The sequence below is a fragment of the Chrysemys picta genome, chromosome 12, assembly GCF_011386835.1.
Source record: "Chrysemys picta bellii isolate R12L10 chromosome 12, ASM1138683v2, whole genome shotgun sequence".
Lineage (NCBI taxonomy): Eukaryota > Metazoa > Chordata > Testudines > Emydidae > Chrysemys > Chrysemys picta.
In genome coordinates this window covers 47,140,935-47,161,946 of record NC_088802.1, presented here as the reverse complement: position 1 = coordinate 47,161,946, position 21,012 = coordinate 47,140,935, and the positions used below count along the sequence as shown (strand labels likewise).

The following is a 21,012-nucleotide window of genomic DNA, read 5'->3' as shown; positions in this document are numbered from 1 at the left end:
CCATGTGCTACATTAATTAAGTATCGGGGGTAGCCGTGTTAGTCTGTATCTACAAAAACAACAAGGAGTCTGGTGGCACCTTAAAGACTAACAGATTTATTTGGGCATAAGCTTCCGTTGGTAAAAACCTCACTTCTTCAGATGCATAGAGTGAAAGTTACAGATGCAGGCATTATATACTGACACATGGAGAGAGGGGAGTTTCTTCGCAAGTGGAGAACCAGTGCTGACAGGGCCAATTCAATCAGGGTGGATGTAGTCCACGCCCAATAACAGATGAGGAGGTGTCAATTCCAGGAGAGGAAAAGTTGCTTCTGTAATGAGCCAGCCACTCCCAGTCCCTATTTAAGCCCAGATTAATGGTGTTGAATTTGCAAATGAATTTTAGTTCTGCTGTTTCCCTTTGAAGTCTGTTTCTGAAGTTTTTTTGTTCAATAATAGTGACTTTTAAATCTGTAATAGAATGACCAGGGAGATTGAAGTGTTCACTTACTGGCTTTTGTATGTTACCATTCCTGATGTCCGATTTGTGTCCATTTATTCTTTTGCGGAGGGACTGTCCGGTTTGGCCAATGTACATGGCAGAGGGGCATTGCTGGAACATGATGGCATATATAACATTAGTAGATGTGCAGTGAATGAGCCCTTGATGGTGTGGCTGATGTGGTTGGGTCCTCTGATGGTGTCACCAGAGTAGATACGGGGACAGAGTCGACAACGAGGTTTGCTACAGGGATTGGTTCCTGGGTTGGTGTTTCTGTGGTGTGGCGTGTAGTTGCTGGTGAGTATTTGCTTCAGGTTGGGGGGGGCTGTCTCTAAGCGAGGACTGGCCTGCCTCCCAAGGTCTGCGAGAGTGATGGATCATTTTCCAGAATAGGTTGTAGATCGTGGATAATGCGCTGGAGAGGTTTTAGCTGGGGGCTGTATGTGATGGCTGTATGTGACAGTCCAACCGCAAAAGAATAAATGGACACAAATCGGACATCAGGAATGGTAACATGCAAAAGCCAGTAAGTGAACACTTCAATCTCCCTTCAATCTCTTCAACAATTGTACATGGCTTCATGTAATTCTCATTTTTCGGTTTAAGTTGTATATAAACCCCTATGTTATGGTAATAAGCACTGTAAAAAAAATCTTTAAATAATAGATTATTCTTCTTCACTATTTACTAATATTCAAAATCTCCTCCATATCTGAAATATAAAATGGAAATGGTTAGATATTATTTATTTTTTCAAAAGAAGAATTTGACAACCTAGGGTCACAATTAAGATTTAATTGAGAAGTGAGATGACCAATCAACTAATGATTTCAGTTAATATTCTCATTCCATTGGCCAGTACTGTTGATTCTAGAGAGATTTTACACATCTACCAGAAAGCTCCCAGGAATACCACAGGAAAGTGCATGTTCTGAGGAGGGGTCCAATCACGTACTGGAATGGTAACTACATGCCATTAATCTAATACTAAAATATGGGAAAAAGTTGCAATAGGATTTCTTTAATTTAGAAAATTAATCTCTTATTTGGCTTATTTTAAAACAAGAGACAAGACTGTACTCACAGTGTAGGATGTGGACACCTTTGAAGCCGGATTCTCATTAGGAGGTGAAAGAAGATTAAACGCGAGTCGTGTCTGTTGCTGTCCACATCCAGCAGCAGATGTCAAGAGACTGCCAGGACTTTGAGGATTTTCAAAGTAACTGGGAAAAAGTCTTTGTCTGATAAAAGCGATCTCCCAGGCAAATTCAGATCTAAATTTAAAAATAAATGGTTTACATATATTATATGCAACACTGTTCATAAAATGATAAAGCAGCCTTGCAAAATTCTACTTGTCCAAGCCCCATTGGGGTGAGAATTTTTTTGACACTTGTTTTTATTTCATTCCTCATCATCAGTTATGAAGGTGAAGGACAGGTGAGTAGCATTTGTGACGGAGCTGGTAAATTTTCCTAACAATTTTGCATCACTTAGATTGGCTAACATATTTGAGCTTTTTTATAGTAATAAGAGTATTTAATATTTCAGAGGCATGAACTTGTCTTCTTACTTCAACCACATTTCACAAAATATTTCAAACTACTCAAAAGAAAACTTGTACAAGATTTCACTTTGGGGGTTTGGCTGTTGTAGTACAATAATTACCTCAGCTTTGTTCTGTTGATTATACTTTTTGCTTCTTCATAGGAGACTCCAATCATTGACTCCTTGTTTATGGATACAAGCTGGTCTCCAGGCTTCAGTCTTCCATCCTAAACAGTAACAATAAAGAATCCAAGTGTGGCATTCTGTATTGATTGTTGATGAAGATGCAACTGAAACAATTTTCTAATTGCAACAGTTTAACATGTATTTTTGAACCTATGAATTTAAGAAACAGTCAAGGCTGTCCAGACTTTCTGCCTGGACCAGTATGTTTAATCTGTAAATTAGTAGTTTCCATTGGTAATATACATCTTTTGTGCTGCTGCTTATGCAATGAAAGAACGTGTTGTATGTGCTAGATTTCAAAAGACACAAAGAAACAATCAATACTACATTCAACAATTTGGTTCTATAAATCAGTATCAAACATTCAAAAATCGTTACGGTGCAGAAAAGCTATGGATGCACCAGACTCACTATTATAACTGCTTTGAGGGAAAAATATGCTGACCAATTTTTCCAACCACCCAACTATATACTATTCATTTTTAATAAACACTGTATTATTAATTGCCTTACAACCACAGAATCATAGAGATGTAGGATTCAAAGTCATCTAGTCCAGTCCTGCCTCGGTGCAGGGAACTAAGTATTAACTAGACCATCCTGGACAGGTCTTGGGCTAGGTCTACACTACCCGCCTGAATCGGCGGGTAGAAATCGATCTCTCGGGGATCGAATTATCGCGTCTCGTCGGGACGCGACAATCGATCCCCGAATCGACGCTCTTACTCCACCAGCGGAGGTGGGAGTAAGCGCCGTCGACGGGGAGCTGCGGAGGTCGATTTTGCCGCCGACCTCACAGCGGGGTAAGTCGGCTCTGATAGGTCAAATTCAGCTACGCTATTCGCGTAGCTGAATTTGCGTATCTTAAATCGACACCCCCCCGTAGTGAAGACCTGCCCTTTGTCTAACCTGTTCTTAAAAACCTCCAGTAACAGAGATTCCACAACCTCCCTTAGGCAATTTGTTCCTGTGCTTAACTACCCTTACAGTTAGGAATTTTTCCTAATGTCTAATCTAAATCTCCCTTGCTGCAATTTCAGCCCATTATTTCTTGTCCTGTCCTATAGGAATCTCAAGCATAGCTCACCTGGTCTAGCTGTTCCATTTTTATATAATTTTTTTTTCAGTTGTGAGAGGAGCCGATCACCCCATTCTGTCTAATTTGTTTGCCTGTGCTGCAGGCTGCTTGTTTTTAGATTCAGACTTTTTGCTTTGCTACCATGTAAGTAAGACAAAGGATAACATAGCCACTATATGTCTGATTTCCATGATGGCTTGAGTAAGCATGAGAAACTCAGTCAGTCAGTTGTTTAGCCTTTCACTTATCATTGAAATGAATAATAAAATGGCTAAGGACTCTGACTACACAATACTTTCCAATTGGTTGGTTAGCACTTCTTCACAATATACTAGAATTTGCCTTTAACCAATTTATGGCCCTAATCCTGATTTTTCTCACTGTGGTTAGACCCCTTGTGTTGACACAGAATCCCTCTGGAATCAACATGGCTCCCGTGCAGGCAAACTGCTCTGAATGAATGGAACAACTTGCAGGATTAGAATCCCAACATGGCAGGTACTATATGCTGCTGACATAGATTATATCAACATTCAATGACTTGAACATTCACAACAAAGTTCTCAAATATGGAATGAACACGTGTCTGTCTATGACAGGTGTTAAAGGAATTTAACATTTGTAAAACACCCCCCTGAGCGCAGCAAGTTTCAGCGCTGTAAAACGGCAGTGTAGACAGTGCACCAGCGCTGGGAGCTACGCCTCTCGTGGAGGTCGGTTTTTAGAGCGCTAGGAGAGCTCTCTCCCAGCACTCTGCCGCGACAACACAAGCCATGTTAAAGCGCTGCCGCGGCTTTAACGTGGCCAGTGTAGAGTAGCCCTAACTTCATCAATGGAGGCAGAAGAGAACTGTAGGAATGAGAACAACAATATTATCTGCTTTTTGCAGTGCTGTAGTCATGTTAGTCCCAAGATATTAGAGAAACAAGGTGGGTGAGATAATATCACTTCTGTTGGTGAGAGAGACAAGCTTTTGAGTTGCACAGATCAGGTCTGGAAGAGGGACAGATAAATACAAGGTGGAACAGATTGTTTAGCATAAGTAGTTAACACATATTCTAAGGGACCTTTTAAACTGAAGTGGCTCATTAGGAAAAACTTTTTCACTAGGAGGATGGTGAAGCACTGGAATGGGTTACCTAGGGAGGTGGTGGAATCTCCTTCCTTGGAGGTTTTTAAGGTCAGGCTTGACAAAGCCCTGGCTGGGATGATTTAGTTGGGAACTGGTCCTGCTTTGAGCAGGGGGTTGGACTAGATGACCTCCTGAGGTCCCTTCCAACCCTGATATTCTATGATTAACACGTCTGGAATCATAGGACAAAAAAGGAGGGTTAGTGGGTGATAGGCTCATCTTTTGAAGGTAAAGATTGCATCATGGAACAGGCCACCCAAATACCCCAAGAGAACCTGTTTCAATACGGGGGGGAGGGTGGGGATGGAAAAAAAAAACCTCTCCAACCACACAACCCTAGTCGTCACGTACTACCTCACACTGAAACCCGTACAGGGTATCATTTAGCAATTCCAGCCCTTATTCGATGGGGAACTATACTCTGCAAGAAATCTTTCCCAACCCCCTCTTTTGGCCTTCAAACACCCCCCCCCCCACCTCATCATCAGAAGCAAGCTCCTCACAGACCAGGCCACACCAACAAAAAGCAGCACCAGACTCTGCCTGAATAACAGATGCAAAACCTGTAGCTGTATCTCCACTGCTACAATGATCAATACCTCCCACAACACGCTTTTCAAGATCCATGGGTCCTATGCCTATCACAACATGGGGTGTACTTGAACCAATGCACTATATGCCCCAACCAAAACTATGTGGGTGAAACCAGACAATCACTATGCTCTTGGATGAACTCTCACAGAAAAATGATAAAGACAAAAACACCATATCACCTATGGTGAACACTTTTTACAAAGCGATCACTCTGACCTCTCTGTCCTCATGCTCAAAGGAAACCTGCACAACACCTTCAAAAGACAAGCCTAGGTGCTTAAATTTATAACTTTACTAGATGCTAAAAATCATGGTCTTAATAAAAACATTGGGTTTATGGCTTATTACAACAATCTCTAATCCTTCCCCCCCCATTACTGAAGAGGTTTAATGGGCCTCTTCAGCTTGAGTTGTCCCTTCGAATATACACCTCTACCCCGATCTAACACGAATTTGGATATAACGTGGTAAAGCAGCACTCCAGGGGGACGGAGCTGCGCACTCCAAAGCAAGTTCGATATTACGCGGTTTCACCTATAACGCTGTAAGATTTTTTGGCTCCCAAGGACAGCGTTATATCGGGGTAGAGGTGTACGTTAACTAGTTATGTTAAACAATCTCTTCCACCTTGTATTTAGTTGTGATACTGAGCAAAGATGCACCTATGCAGCTGTAGTGGGTCTGGTGAAGACGCTCTTAGTCGATGGGAGAGAGCTTTCCTGTTGACATAACTCCACCTCCGCAACGGGAGAAGCAGATTGATCTGCAGCTTTCTGCAAACATAGAGGCATACCACATTTCTGTTACAGACAGTCATAAGACAACACTTTAAAAAAGGGGGCCTGAATTCTCATTACACTGAGGTCCTTTTACTCTCTTCTGGCAGTGTAAATGGGCCTTAGAGTAGGCATAAAATCACAGTATAATTGAGAATTCACTTGAGAATTATTAATCATTCTGTATATTGTCATACTTCTTTCTAGCTTACGCTTATAGATTGTAAAATTGCTATATTTCACTAATATATGGCAAAAAAATATATACACATTCAAGATGCACCTGTGTTTCTGAACCTATACGTAATTAATTGCATGGAAAATTTGGAAGATCTGAAATACAAAATTCTACCTTCATTCAATTTTTTAATATTTCATAAAAAATCCCCAGAAAAAATTAAATGTTGAAATTAGTAAACCTACATATGCTGGCCTGAGGAGGAACAAATACATAAAATTTTCTAACATACATATACTTATATTTTAGCTGCTGGAACACTATGATTTTATAACACATTATATTGTGTTGTTTAATATTTGTCTTTGACCACAAAGATAAACAGCTTGTTTTTTATTTGCCGCCAGTGTACAAAAATACCAACTGCAATGCTGCCCTCTGGTGGCTCACATGGCAAACATCATATTTTAAATTGAGAAATTTCAAGATGAGGATTTAAATACAGCCTCAAATTTTGACTGTTTGAACTGTATTAGTGTTACAGTACAGTTTGAAAATAAATGACCTAGTCTTGCTCCCACTGACCACAACAGTGAAGGAATGGGCACTAAATTACACGGGTTAAGACGGTAAAATGTTTTTAGTAGCTATAACAAAACAAGACTGAAAAAAGAAGAATCACTGTTATCCATAAATAAGCAGTTTTAAGGTAGCATTCCAATTTGCTTCCTGATCTGCAGTCTGGCATTAACCCGCCCTCCCTTTCTGCACCTACAAATCTGTGGTCACAAATAACCACAGGCAGAATTTTGAGGGCACAAATCATTGTTGGTGCAATTAATGTTGTTAAACATTCATGCCTTTGCTTTGCAGACACAATCAATATTTACATGTCAAAATGTCCCACTATTGTATGCAGTGTTGTAGTTCTGTCAGTTCCAGAATAGTAAAGAGACAAGGTAGGTGAAATAATATCTTTTATTGAATCAGCTTCTGTTGGTGAGAGAGACAAGCTTTTGAGCTTACACAGAGCTCTTCTTGTGGTCTGGGAAACTTTATCAATCCCCATTCTGAAAGGAAACCTACACAACACTTTCAAAAGACGAGCCAGGGGCTTAAATTCATAACTTTGCTAGATGCTAAAAATCATGGACTGAGCAGAGACACTGGATTTATGACTTACTACAACAATCTATAAGCCACTAAAAACCATCCCTGCCCAACTGCTTCCCCTCTGCCCCTTTTTGTTCCTCCTTATGACTGGAAGGATGTTCACCTGGAATGGTCCCTTGAAATATGAGTTCACTACTTGTGCTAAACAATCTATTCCACTTGGTATTTAGCTGTTATATTCTGATTAAGGTCATGTCTACACTACAAAATTAATGACAGGTTTCAGAGTAGCAGCTGTGTTAGTCTGTATCCGCAAAAAGAACAGGAGTACTTGTGGCACCTTAGAGACTAACAAATGTATTTGAGCATAAGCTTTCGTGGGCTACAGCCCACTTCATCAGTAGCCCATGAAAGCTTATGCTCAAATACATTTGTTAGTCTCTAAGGTGCCACAAGTACTCCTACTACAAAATTAAGTTGACCTAACTTACATCGGCATACAGGCACCGCAGTATTTACATTGCTTGGGTGTGTCTACACTTGGCTCCTTGTGTCGGTGGTGCACATCCTCACCAGGAGTGCTTGGATCGACCATACTGTCAGTGTGGGACAGCTCCTGAAAGCCAGAAACAATCGATGTAAGTAATGTAGTGTCTACACTGACACAGTGTTGACCTAAACACATCAGCCTCGACTCTACGCTGCTCGTGGAGGTGGAGTTAAGTTGGTGTAGTAGGGCAGTTACATTGTCTGGAGCAAAATTTAAGTGTAGATGCTTCCATAGTTAGGTCAACATAAGCTGCCTTGCATTGACCTAACTCTGTAATGTAGATCAGACCTAAATTTCCCAGACCTGAAGAAGAGCTCTGTGAAAGCTTGTCTCTCACACCAGCAGACGTTGGTCCAATAAAAGATATTACCTCACCTTCCTTGTTTCTAAAATGACCCACATCACACTTATAAATAGCCCTGGGTTCAAAAAGAGAGGCTATGTTTAGAAAATCCAGCTCTGAAAACTGAAATGTTTGTGATGTATTAGTCCCCCTTGTCCATTACATACTTTCAGTGATGCAATATACAGTATGCAAAGAGTTCAGTATAACTCTTAATTATTTGGCCGATAGGATATTCCCTTTATTCTGGCCTGGCAAGAGCTAATGTTTGAGTCTCAACTGGGAAAAAATTGATTGGTTTTGTGATCAAGGAAAAATGACAGGATATCAGGAGATCTGAGTTCTAATTGCAGCTCTGCCACATACACGTGTGACCTTGGTTGAGCAAATCACAACTTTTCAGTCTCAATCTTCTCATGTAGAAGATGTGGATAATGATTCCTATCTACGTCATACCTTAGTTCACCTTAATGGCAATCAACTGCAATGGCGATGAGTGCAGGATGGTTAAAAGGGCATTTCTGCTGATACAAAATGGCATAGAAAATGGGAGAAGGAAAGAAGTGTAGAAGTTTGTGCCAATGACCACTACGCTTCTTTAAAGAAGATCAAGCATATGCTCCCAACTAGTATGTAACTGCCTGGGATCCTGACCGCCAGCCAGCCCCAACTTTAACATTGGCCACCAACCAGCCTCAACCCTATAACCCTGTGCCAGCTGTGGCATGCCAGCAGGAACAACTGGATTCCTTTCCTAGTTTTCTCCTGAGTGCCCTGTAAGCCTTCTGACTACCACATGGAGGAGAAGGAGAAAAGAGGATATCTACATACAGTTGCCTTCTCCTTCCTATACAGGGTAGTCAACACAAGGCACAATTTGACCCTTGACAGGATATTCTACTAAAGGCGATGCTACTGTCTAAAAACAGTCTAGTGTCGCCTATCAGAACACTATTTTTTAGATCTGGCTTGCTGCTAGCATAGCAAGTCAAAGTAGATCAATCTTGATGTTGGAGAGCATTTATACTGAGGTTGGTAATACATAAAGAAAAAAAATGGAGCTGCATGGGAAGGAACTATGAATAAAAGAGGACTTTATAAGATCTACCTTATGACAGTCACCTCCAGGGATAACTTCTTGAATATATACCAAGGGACCTTCATTTCTGTTAATTCCTCCCACAATGTTCAAGCCCAGGCCTGTTCCCTTGGAAACAGTGATAATCTGAAATGCACTATCACTAGGAGGGAAAAAAAAAAAAGAAGAAAATTAGCATTAAAAGGTCAGTTACACAGTCTGTGGAGCTTGAAAAAAGCAGCAATGAAGACCCATGTGCAATATTTCTCTTGCTGGTTTCACATAAGTGTTGCAACAATTAATTTGCCATAAATGGCAGACATTTAATCAGGAGATTCATACAGTCCACATGCTACTCAATACAAAATTACTCATTTCAATTCTAATGTAAGCAATTACAAATAGGATGTCAAGTTAAACTAAGCATTAAAGCAGTGCTATACACACTGATAGAATTAAAATGTGTCTAATTCTCTATTTCATTAGATACATAACCATATTTCTAGGGATCTGAAAATAATCATAAAAATGCATTCAACTGGAAAGTTTCACATGTCACCTTTCTCTTTTTAAAATCACTTTAAATAAAAGTATTTTGTGTTCTTGTGTAAATCTAACTGCAAGACTGTCTTGCTGTGTGTCTATTCCATCTAAAGTCCCCCCTCCCCCCCCGACCCATGATGGGGTGTCCACTCCACATAAGGCCAGAAGGGGTTAAGGTAGCTAGGTAGGCCAATTAACTGCCTGGGCTGCACCTGGAGGAGCAGCCAGGGAACAGGTATTAATTAGACCTGAGGCTCAGATGGACAGGAACAGGAGGGACCTATATAAAGTCCAGGAGCTAAGAGCGGAAAGGGGACTGCAGGGGGTAGTCTGCAGTCACTCCCTGGGAGGAGGGAGTTTGCACTGGAGAGCCAGAAAGGCAGGAAAGCTCAGGGGAAAAGCAGCAAGGTGTGGGATAGGGCAGACCTTGGCTGCTGAACTGGAACCCAGAGTAGAGGGCGGGACCGGGTTCACAGACAAGGCAGTGGATAGTGGACAGCCTGGGACAATTCGTGTTGGAAGGCTTTAATGTCCCAGAAGGGGGAAACATGCCAGAGGGCTAAGTCATAAAGAGGAAGCAGATTGAGAGAGAGAGGAATGCAACCACTGGAAGGGGCATTGACCTGGCACAGCTAATTCCCAGAACTGCCAGGAGGTGGTGCTGTCACACCATCCACAAAACTGTTACAGCATTTTTACTGCTTACTGTTTTCCAGAAACTTGCTATACATATTTTTCAACTGCCTCAGTTCAACACAAGCATTTTTATAAATCTGTTTACATAGACGTTAAGACAGAACTTGTTTCAAAAAGTTGTTAGAGAAAAGTACTGGGAGTTAGGACTCCTGGATTCTAGCCCTGGTTCTGCCACTGACTCACAGTGTGACCTTGGATAAATTGGCCAACATTAAACCTGGATGTCTGAAGTGAAGCAGCAAAATAAATATGGCATGACATTCCAAGGTGCTGAGCTTGTGAATTTAGGACATGTATGCCATGCCTACCTTTCTAGCTTCTAGTGACTTCAACTGAATATTTTCATGTTTTTCTCTTTTTTGGCTTTTTAAAAAAATTATTATTATTGGATTGGCAGCCCTCCTGCAGTGTTTGCAACCCACGCATTGTGACAATCTGCTAGTGTACGTGAATCAGAACCAAAAACTAACTAGGAGCTGGGTAGAAATGACTGTAAACCTGATCAGCCTAATTTCACCAAAATGAACAAAACACAAAAAACTAAACAAATGGCCCCAAATGGCCAAAATAAGTTAGTTTTAAAAATTCTTTCAGTTTTAACAGTCAACGGTGTTATTAGTAACATGATTTTTAAAAATACAATCTTTGTAGCCCTTTAGTGAGCGCCACCCAAAATATTCATGAGCACCTAAACACAACTACTTTTGACCAAGGAAGTTCAGAGAAGATAGCTAGAGTCAGTTTCAGGAATTACTTTGTGAGTTGCGGGGATGTGGTGGTAACAGAATTATTTCCATTGTAGCTGATGACAATATCTTTTGGACGCAGAAGCTGAGGACTTTGTGACCTTGAGGATGATCCAGAAGAAAGGCTGTCAACAGGTTTTCCTTAAAGAAAGAAATAGTGAGAAAAGAGAAATAAAAACCACATTCAGGGAAGGCAAAGTGTTTCATTGACATGTAACATCAATTTCTGCGAGTCTTGCTCAGGCAAATAGTTCAGTACATGTCAGGAAGAGGAACATGCTTTTTCCCCATGAACTTAAGCTAATAAACTGTTCTAGTTCTGGTAAACTGAATCATTATGACCACGTCTTTTATATTAATTTTGATATTGAATATAATAAAAGTGTCTCTGGTATTGAGTGTTTTTCCAAGCAAGCATTTTAGGCTTCTGTGCAATATCCAGCTTGTCCCGAGATCCAGCATTTTGGAAGTCTTGTCAGCCATATCCAGCCTTCTGGATAATAGGAAAAGATTGGGAGGGAATGAGTGTGATCTGACCCCCTCCTTTTGGCTCTAGGAAGGCAATATTTAGCACCTGGGTTCATTTTATAACATGTGCACTTGATTTGAAAAATCAGAATAATAGGACGCTGGAGTTGAGAGCAGATACAATACACTGTATCAGCTGCTGAAAATAACTTATCCTTGCAGTGCTGGATTTATCCCCTCTGCCCCCTCATACTCCAAAATCAACTGCTCAGATGTTTCACCCCACTTTCCCAGTCCTTCCTTCCTTCCATCCTTAGAGAGGAGCCCATAAAAGAAATCTTTTGTCAAAAGGACAAACACACCCACAAAGAAGCCTGAGGCTACACAGCTTCAGAGTGGGAGCTAAGTCAAGCACTCAGGTTTTCAGAAACAGACATCACTTGCTGACATGTGAAGACTGGCCCTTCAAATCAAAAGAGTGAGTGAAGCAAAATAATCTTATATCTACCTTTCTTAAAGAGGAAGGTAGATGAAGTATATAAATCATCCTTACCAGTGCAGCAACCCCAAATGGAGTGTGAAGAGTTACAATATCTCGGGTATCAACACTTTGCAATGTTAACACACCTTTCATCAGAGAATTTCATAACATTTTATAAACCATTCATTAATTAAAACCCTTTGAGGTAGATGATACAATATAGATGGGGAAATAGACATGGAGAAGTTAAGTGAATTGCCCAAAATCACAAAGTGAGTTAATGCTCAAGTAATGAATGAACATAGGAGTCCTGCCAGACTCCTAGTTGCCTGCTCTACTCACTAAACCATACCCCCCGTCCCACCCCTCCACCCTACATCTTTGAAGTGCTGGTTTACATTTCATACAAGGATGACTATAGCGTTCTCCAACATTATTTCAGGCTATCACACATTCTCTACTACTTCCTTATAGTGCAAAATGTAGAAATATTCAACGCCTCACCACTTAGCAGCTGTGTTGGTGAACATCTTGCAGAGCCTGTGTTACTGCATGATCCATATTTATCCATCAGGTCTAGAAATTCTTTCCTATAATAATTAAAAATACCTTTGTTTTTTATTTGATTTCAGTTACAAATGCACCCTTGGAGACCACGTAGGCTGCCACTTGTTTAGAATGTGTCTCTCACATTTTCCTCTGAACACCCAATTTCCCCAGACCACAGTGTGAGTGTACTAAAGGTCAGATGGCTCAACACCAGATGAAAAACGACGTTTTTGTCAGATATAAAAATACTGAGAACAGATAAATGAAAGAGTAGCACGATATTGAAGGCCAAGCACAGAGGCTGATGACAGTCTACAAATAAGATGGGCCGGTTACCACAAGGTACAGAGGTTTAATTACTAGCTCTATTCACCCTGGTTTGCAAGTGCCTCTGAAGCGGCTCAACAGTGACCCCTCTGGATGATGAGAGAGTGGTACTGCTTGATTCCAAAAGTTGATTCACTAACAGAAATTCTATGCATAGCACAAGGGTAGAAAGCTTTTGTTCTAGCTTTGTTATTTATTCTGAGACACAATATTTGATACATAATAGAAAGATTAAAAGCACCTGGAACCTGTTTTTGCTTTTCCTACACAATAATAAACCAGATTTCTTTCATAGGATTTACATACATCTGAATTCTCTCATATCTATTCAGGGATTCAACATTATAAAGACAGCCTTTTCTTTGCTTGCTCCACCGGAAAAGCCAGTGAGCTCCTATTAGCTTTTCTGATTGTTGCTTTCAACATTTTGTCTGATCAAGTGCACTACTTTGAAACATGAAATGTGACCATGTCTATTTTTCTGTCATAACAGAGTAAGCTGGCAGAGAAAGACTAGTGCTGCTTTTTCCTCCTCGACCACCTTCTAACATGTCCAAAGAAGCAAAGCCACTTCACCCAAGTGTTCAAATGACTCATTGGCTCTCCATTTATTTCAGGATCCAGTTAAAGTTGCACTGGGTAATTTAAAATCCTTCCGTGGACTCCTTCTACCACAACTCAGGACTCATACCCCACATTACTTTCCTTTCTGCTCATCTAGCACTACTTTCTTCTCTACCCCACCATATAACCTTGCTACCAATGGTTAAAGACCCTTTTCCATAGCAGCTCCTGCCCTAGGCAGATGTTTTTATCCCTCCCTCTAATTCCAAATATTAGCTGAATAACTTTCTCCCTTGCACATAGCTCTTCAGTTTCTTTCTCCCGCAATTTTTTACCTCTGCAACTGAATTAATTCTGTAGAGTACTGCAGGATGCAAGCTGTACAAAAGACCCTACAGGAAAGGTAGCGGTTTTCTACAATATTATATTAGCAACTGAAATGTCTTATTCAGCAAATAGTTGTCTAATTTAATAAATAGCTTACAGAGTCCAACAAAGGATGAGAACACAAGAGGGAAAGTTGACACTGCATTTGGAACTAAAGTGTGATAGAGTCTTCTTTACATCTAGAATTTAGGTAGCATCAGAAATCCTTCTATGGCCTTGTTTCAGGGCTGTTGTGCACCAAAAAGAAAGAAAACATTCCCAGAGACACAGATTTGACCACACAGTCACCATCAATGGGTAGAAATTGTTTGTAGGGCTTTCAGGATTCAAACTGACACCAGTTTTCTAACAGTCTCCAGCTGCCTTTGTCCCATGCAGTTGTACAAGCAGAATATTAAAAAAAAAATTGGCAAGTAGAAATCACACAAGATAGATCTTATGTTTCCACAGAGCTCTCTGTCCTGGTTTCCGGTCAGCACAACCAATTTACCTCTCTCTTCTGAGAGAAACATACCTTTCTTTTAAGGTGCTGGGCCTTAATAGACTGAGCTGCAAGTAACTTCCTAACTCCCTGAGTCACCTCTGAACACTGACCAGGAATTCATAGATTCATAAATTCCAAGGCCAGAAGGGACCATTGTGATCATCTAGTCCAGGGGTCGGCAACGTTTGGCACGGGGCTCACCAGGGTAAGCACCCTAGCAGGCCGGGCCAGTTTATTTACCTGCTGACGTGGCAGGTTCGGCCGATTGCGGCCCCCACTGGCCGCGGTTTGCCGTCCCGGGCCAATGGGGGCGGTGGGAAGCCGCGGCCAGCACATCCCTCGCCCGCGCCGCTTCCCCCATTGGCCCGGGACGGCAAACCACGGCGAGTGGGGGCCGCGATCAGCCGAACCTGCCGCGACAGCAGGTAAATAAACTGGCCTGGCCCGCTAGGGTGCTTACCCTGGTGAGCCCCGTGCCAAACGTTGCCAACCCCTGATCTAGTCTGACCTCCTGTATAATACAGGCCACAGAACTTCCATACAATAATTCTTAGAGCAAATCTTTTAGAAACACATCTAATCTTCATTTAAAAATTGCCAGTGATAGAGAATCCACGATGAGCACTTGTAAATTATTCCAACGGTTAATTACTCTCACTGTTAGAAATTTATGCCTTATTTCCAGTCTGAATACTTCCAGCCATTGGATCATGTTATACCTTTCTCTACTAGACTGAAAAGCCCATTATCAAATATTTGTCCCCCCTGTAGATTCTTATAGACTCATCAAATTACCCCTTTAAACTTTTTCTTTGTAAAACTTAATACATTGAGCTCATTGAGTCTATCACTATAAGGCATGTTTTTTCTAATCCTTGAATCATGCTTACGGCTCTTCTCTGAACCCTCTCCAATTTATCAACATCCTTCTTGAATTGTGGATACCACAACCTGACACAGTATTCCGGCAGCAGTTACATCAGTGCCAAATACAGAGGTGAAATAACGTTGTTTATTCCTACTCGAGATGCCACCTTTATGCATTAGCCCTTTTGGACACATCATCACACTGGAAACTCTTGTTCAGCTGATTATCCACCATGACCCCCATATCTCTTTCAGAGTCACTCCCAAAATCTAGGCTTCTGGCTCAATCCACAGCTTCATTTTTGTGTGGCTCCTTTCCTCTTTTGAAACTTCATAAATCAATCCCTGGACATTAGTTTCCAACGTTCATATACTTAGTGGTATATGCCTACAGGTATATTTTGGATTCTTCCTCCCCTCCCCCAAAGAGGAATACACAATTTGAATATACAGCTGGTTGCAGAATGAATCTCATAAATCTGTGAATCCTCCTTTGGATTAAACATATTTACATGATTGGCTCTGCAGAAATCAACTAATTACTATTTCCAAACATTATCTGGAAGTTTCAGAAATAGTTCTTGGATTAATTAGCAAAGAAATAATGAAAGCTGACCCTGCAAATCCATTATTAAACATTATTTATTCAATTAAGAGAAAATTCCTGCGAATCAAACACTGATTATACCCTCATTTAAGAAAAATCAGATTGTAAAATGTAGTCCTTACTACTATCTCAGGAATAAAGGTAAAAGTAAAAAAGAAAAAAAACTAGGGGGGAGGGACCGATATCTAAAAGGATGTGAACCATGAACACCAGAAAACTAATATCACAAAATTAGGGTGGAAGTAACATAAATGGCCAGACTGTGATATCAGTTAAAGCAGCATAACTCCAGAGTAATTCTACTGACTACACAGGGGCAACTCAAAATCACAGTTTGGTACATTGCTTAATAGCAATACAAATATACTTATTTAACTGGTGCTTATCTACCACCAGGTTCTAGTCACATACACAAAAACTTATGTATAAATGAAGCATTTAACATAATATATATGTACAGTGGTAGGAAATTAACTGAGAGTTCTATAAGGGAGTGAGGACACATTTAGAATAGCTAGTGGAGATCTTGTCACTGGACAAACCACCCGAATGATAAAGGGGCTCACGGATTTTAATTATTCAAGAAGGTTAGAGGAACTAGGTCAGTATGCTTTGGATAAAAGCAGATTAAGAGTGAACTTCAGAGATATCTAAAACAGTCTGAAGAAGAGAGAGAGGATAGAAGCTACAAAGCCATTTGAACTACTGTCAAATACAGGAATAAAGAGGCACAAGCATAAGATTAAGAAAGGCCATGCTCTAAAGGAATTTAGGTGGACTTTCTTTACATAGAGGGCAGTTAATAAACGGAAGCGCCTAGGAAAGGCAACAAGAGTGGCAAGTCTTCAATGATTTTCAAATATAGTTACATAAATATTTGGAGGAAACAGGGGGGGATAGACCTGGATGGGCTTCCTGGCTTCTTTCCATCCCAACATTTCCTATGCCAATGTCGGTTTATATGATTATCTGTAGATAACAAGATTAAAGGGATATTTTAGTGTAACTGTCCTTATACTGTAGGAATTTTGGACGATCTGCCGCACTGAATAGTTTAACCTACTTATCTCAACTAATTCAGAGCTCGTAAGTAAGAGATTGAAAAGCCAATTCTGAAAAAAATACAACCGCAAGGGCTTTGTTTTCAGATGCATGGCACTAGTTAAAGTTGTTCTACTGTCAAATACTACTAATTTTTTTAATTCCACTTCTCTTATATTTTAAAGAGACAACAAATAGTCAGGAAATCATGCTTCTGATGACAGCAAATACTTTATAGTATTATTAATTGTACTGTGTAACATTTAGACTTTGTTCATGAAATATAAATGGGTCAGAACTTGCAGCCTTTACTAATGTGAATAGTCCTACTGAACTAACTGGGACTGATTATTTGACTATGGTGAGCAGGATTAATATTTTCTGTTTGACTTATAGACCAGCTTTCATATATTCATGGAATGTAGACAGCATGGCCCTGAAAGTCAGATATAAATATATTGATACACTTTCAATTCACCACTGCCATCATTCTTCATAGGCATCTTGGTATCATAGCTTGGGGTATACTACATGTGCATATGGGGGGGAAAGATAATAAAAACTCTGTATTATACTCTGACAAAATGAATTAGGCTATAAAAATGTTTAAGCAAAACACAAAAACAAATTACATTGTGGAGATCTTATGACTAATCCCAAATTTATAAAACATCTGTATATTAACAAATGATGTATTTTAGTGAAAGTGTTGGGCTTTATTGAGGAAGAGGGATGCTGTAATGGTAATTTTTATATAAACATTTTAACTCTCTTACTTTGCTTCTTCATCTCTAGTAATCAGCAAAGACACGTGATTAGTCGCTGATGCCATTCGCAAAACGTCAACAGCTCTGGAAGGGGGAAAAAAAACAATTAAAAAAGTAAATCTATCTCTTTTCACTGTTTGAATGCAAGAGCTCTGCATCCACTACACAGTATTAAATGGAAGAAAACTGAACAATTTCTTATCTTATCTTAACAGACAAATCATTTTGGAAATATGCCTTTGATACATCATTCCATTTAAGTCCTGGGTTATCATATGGTACAAAAAGTTTGTATGGGGTAGAAGTTGGCTTTTAATTTTGTACCGTTCCGCTCTGGTTTGTTATTTTTTAACCTGTACTATAGTAGTTTTATTTGGGGGGGAGAAGGTTATTTTTAATATAAATCCTAACTCTACTACTGTTGGGGGCTTTATAGTGATAGTCAGTGTTTCCACCTCAGACCCTATATATCACACCTCATAAACAATACAGGCAACTTCTCTGCCTTAATTACCCCACCTGAGAGAACAAGAAGTGCCAATTATTAGCAATATATAACCAAATCACTTGCTTTAATGGATATCCAGCCAAATACCATGATAATTACAGTAATGTTAAATATTTTACTAGCTTAATAACTATTTTGATATGAATTTACACATACATTCTGCAACCTACACAACAACATGAAATCTCTTTAATTGGATCTTATGCAGGCAAAACTCCCATTAATGTCAATGATAGTTTTGTTGAGTAAAGACAGATGTTGAGCTCTCTGGGACAATCTGCAGGTGCAACTCCATGGACTTGGTGCAGTTATACCCTTTTAATCAGTGTTTAATTTGGTCCAAAATCTTTGACTGTATAACACCAGTATTAGTTTCAGAGCAGCAGCCGTGTTAGTTTGTATCCATTTTTCCAAGCTCTAGATAAACAGTTAGTCATCTTTATGAACATACCTTTCACTGGTTACACCAACTAAGTTTTCTCCGTTGACATCTAAAATTAGGTCTCCAGTGAGCAATCGGCCTGATAAAGAGATTAACAAAATGTAATGTAAAAGTCTACATGAATTAACAGGGAAAAATGGAAAATATACTCCTATTACTTTTGCTCCAATCTAATCTACTGTAAGAATGATTTTATCACCATAGGCCCTGATCCTGCAAACATTAAAGCATGTGCTTAACTTTACTACCATGAGTAGTTCCATTGATCCTAACAGGACTACTCACACAATGTGCCTATTTGTAGGATTATGCTCCAAGGGTATGGAATTAGCTGTCAGCTGAGCTTTGAACTGATGACTACATGTAGGTTATCATATATAAATTAAATAATTTTGTGTTTCTTGATGTTTATAATAGTTTTTAAAACAGGTCTTAGTTCGAACCACTCAATTACTCTGTCTACATGAGTGTAGGAAATGTGTTTGCTGAGCGGTTTTAAATACAAACTTGAGTAAAGGTTGTTTTTTGTTTTTTCCCCCCCCAATGGCTAGCGTGGACAAGGCCAGACCAAGTTTAGAAACCTGGTTGGACCTAGTATACACTGGAATTTTCTCCTGTCTAAACTCTGTACAACACAGTTTAGTCCTTCTATATAAATCACCTAAAACACGATCATAAAACATTAATCTGAATTCATTAGAACAATGTATAAACACAGGACCTGATCCTGTGAGGTGCTGAATGTCCTTAACTCCCAGTGGCTTCAGTGGGAGGTGAGAGCTTTCAGCATCTCACAGTTTGGAAAGTTGACAATGTGGACAGATCGCAAACTGATTTCACACTGGCCTGATCTAGATTTGAATGGATGTCCATTACTGTGACTCCTCCACATCCTCCCTTTGGAAAATGATGAATCTTTGCTGAACTAAACATTACTTTGTGTACATACTGAAAATAAAATTTAAAAAGACCATTTGTTTTCTTGACAGCTTCCTGCGTAATGTAGGATTCTACAGAATACATAAAAGTCATTATTTACTATCTATTGCAGCCATCCCTCCTGGCAAAATTTTCTTTATGAAAATTCCATAGTCTTCTTCAGTTTGCTCCCGATAACCTCCAATAATTTTAACCCCTGTTGAAAAACAGATAAAAGCAAGAAACTGGTCATTCCCTCCATTGCACCAAACACATTCAGGCAAATATCACAACAGATTGATAAACTTCAACTCCCACGGATATCAGTGTGAATTGCAAATGCCCAGCAGGTGCCCAGAACCTCTCAAGATTTCGCTCTGTAAATATGTAATCTAATTACCTAATCCATTTTGACAGTCAGAAAAAGTAATGCGGTGAACAGCTCGATTGATTCCATAAGGTCCCATAATAGTCCTAAAATAAATAAATAAAATCAGAGCTGTTGCATTTGGAGCAATATACATGCATACAAACTACAGCAGTTGCTATTATACTTCTAATTAAAAAAAAAGCAAACGTTTTCTTCACTGGGTATTGTAAATACTGTGCAGATGAAAAAATGAAAATGATATGATCTGGCATTTGAATATCAAAAACAGATGGTAAAGTAGTACTATCTAAAATACAGTAGAGGTTTTGGGTTGTTGTTTTTTTAAAACAAAGTATTTCTGACCAAATTCTGAAGTCCTTACTCTGGATAACAGAAAAGAGGGTTAACAATAATAATAAAAACTGTGGTCCTATTTAGAACAGGACAGTTGGCAACGAGGAGACGATTCGTTAAAGTGTTTAAGTTGAAAATACCCATGGCTGGAGTGGTCTCCATAAAAATGTTTCCAAAGTTAAGTAAGGGGAGAGAGCACAACTCTCTAGACGTTCGTTAGGGGTGTTCTTCTTCCTATAATCTCTCTTTTTCTCATCAAATAATATTCGTTCTCTCTTGATTTATGAAAGCCTCACTCTTAACTCCACCTCCAAACACAGAATGCCAGAGGTGAGAATAAGGGCAGACTGTCTGAGCTGTCAAACAGCAGAGGATTGTTTTTTTTAATGCTCTTGAAAATCACGATGTAAAGAATTAAGGGGAAAAAAAAATCACAAAATAAAATGATAATCTTGGGACCTGAACGTATAATTCCAGAGAAAATATTTCCAAGGCTAATCTAACAACAAACAAAGCGTTAAAAATCTGGGTATAAATTGGTATTAGCTAACCAAGCATGATTTATCCATTTATACTTCCATTCAAATGCAGGCTATTGAAACAAATCCAAACTTGCATTACAAAAACACCCTCACTCAGTTGTTCAATTTTTAGGGAGGATCTGCCAGCCCCAACAAACAAGAAAGCAGCAGCACTGCTTAGGTTTTCTGGCATGCCATAAATAATGTTCTAAATTAGATGGTTACTTCTATTTTCTACATCATGACGGCAAAGTGAAGCAGAACAACTACAATACACAAACAATGAAGAAAAAGAAGATCAAAGTGGAGGAT

General features: G+C 39.6%; 1 protein-coding gene across 7 annotated transcripts in view; it reads right to left on the bottom strand.

Annotated features, from left to right (window-relative positions):
- STXBP4 (syntaxin binding protein 4) overlaps nucleotides 1-21,012 on the bottom strand; it is a 128,488-nt gene that overhangs the window by 95,439 nt on the left and 12,037 nt on the right. For 6 of the 7 annotated variants that reach the window (XM_005282796.5, XM_065563514.1, XM_008167541.4 and 3 more), the window contains exons 3-11: nucleotides 19,856-19,929; nucleotides 19,577-19,672; nucleotides 18,547-18,616; nucleotides 17,597-17,671; nucleotides 12,499-12,584; nucleotides 11,054-11,186; nucleotides 9,091-9,223; nucleotides 2,153-2,259; nucleotides 1,569-1,758 (exon numbers count right to left, since the gene is read on the bottom strand). In XM_005282796.5, the coding sequence (XP_005282853.2) occupies nucleotides 1,569-1,758; nucleotides 2,153-2,259; nucleotides 9,091-9,223; nucleotides 11,054-11,186; nucleotides 12,499-12,584; nucleotides 17,597-17,671; nucleotides 18,547-18,616; nucleotides 19,577-19,672; nucleotides 19,856-19,929 (964 nt within the window). Of the gene's footprint in view, nucleotides 1-1,568; nucleotides 1,759-2,152; nucleotides 2,260-9,090; nucleotides 9,224-11,053; nucleotides 11,187-12,498; nucleotides 12,585-16,648; nucleotides 16,749-17,596; nucleotides 17,672-18,546; nucleotides 18,617-19,576; nucleotides 19,673-19,855; nucleotides 19,930-21,012 lie in introns of all 7 variants that reach the window. The other variant, XM_065563515.1, reaches the window with a different exon arrangement.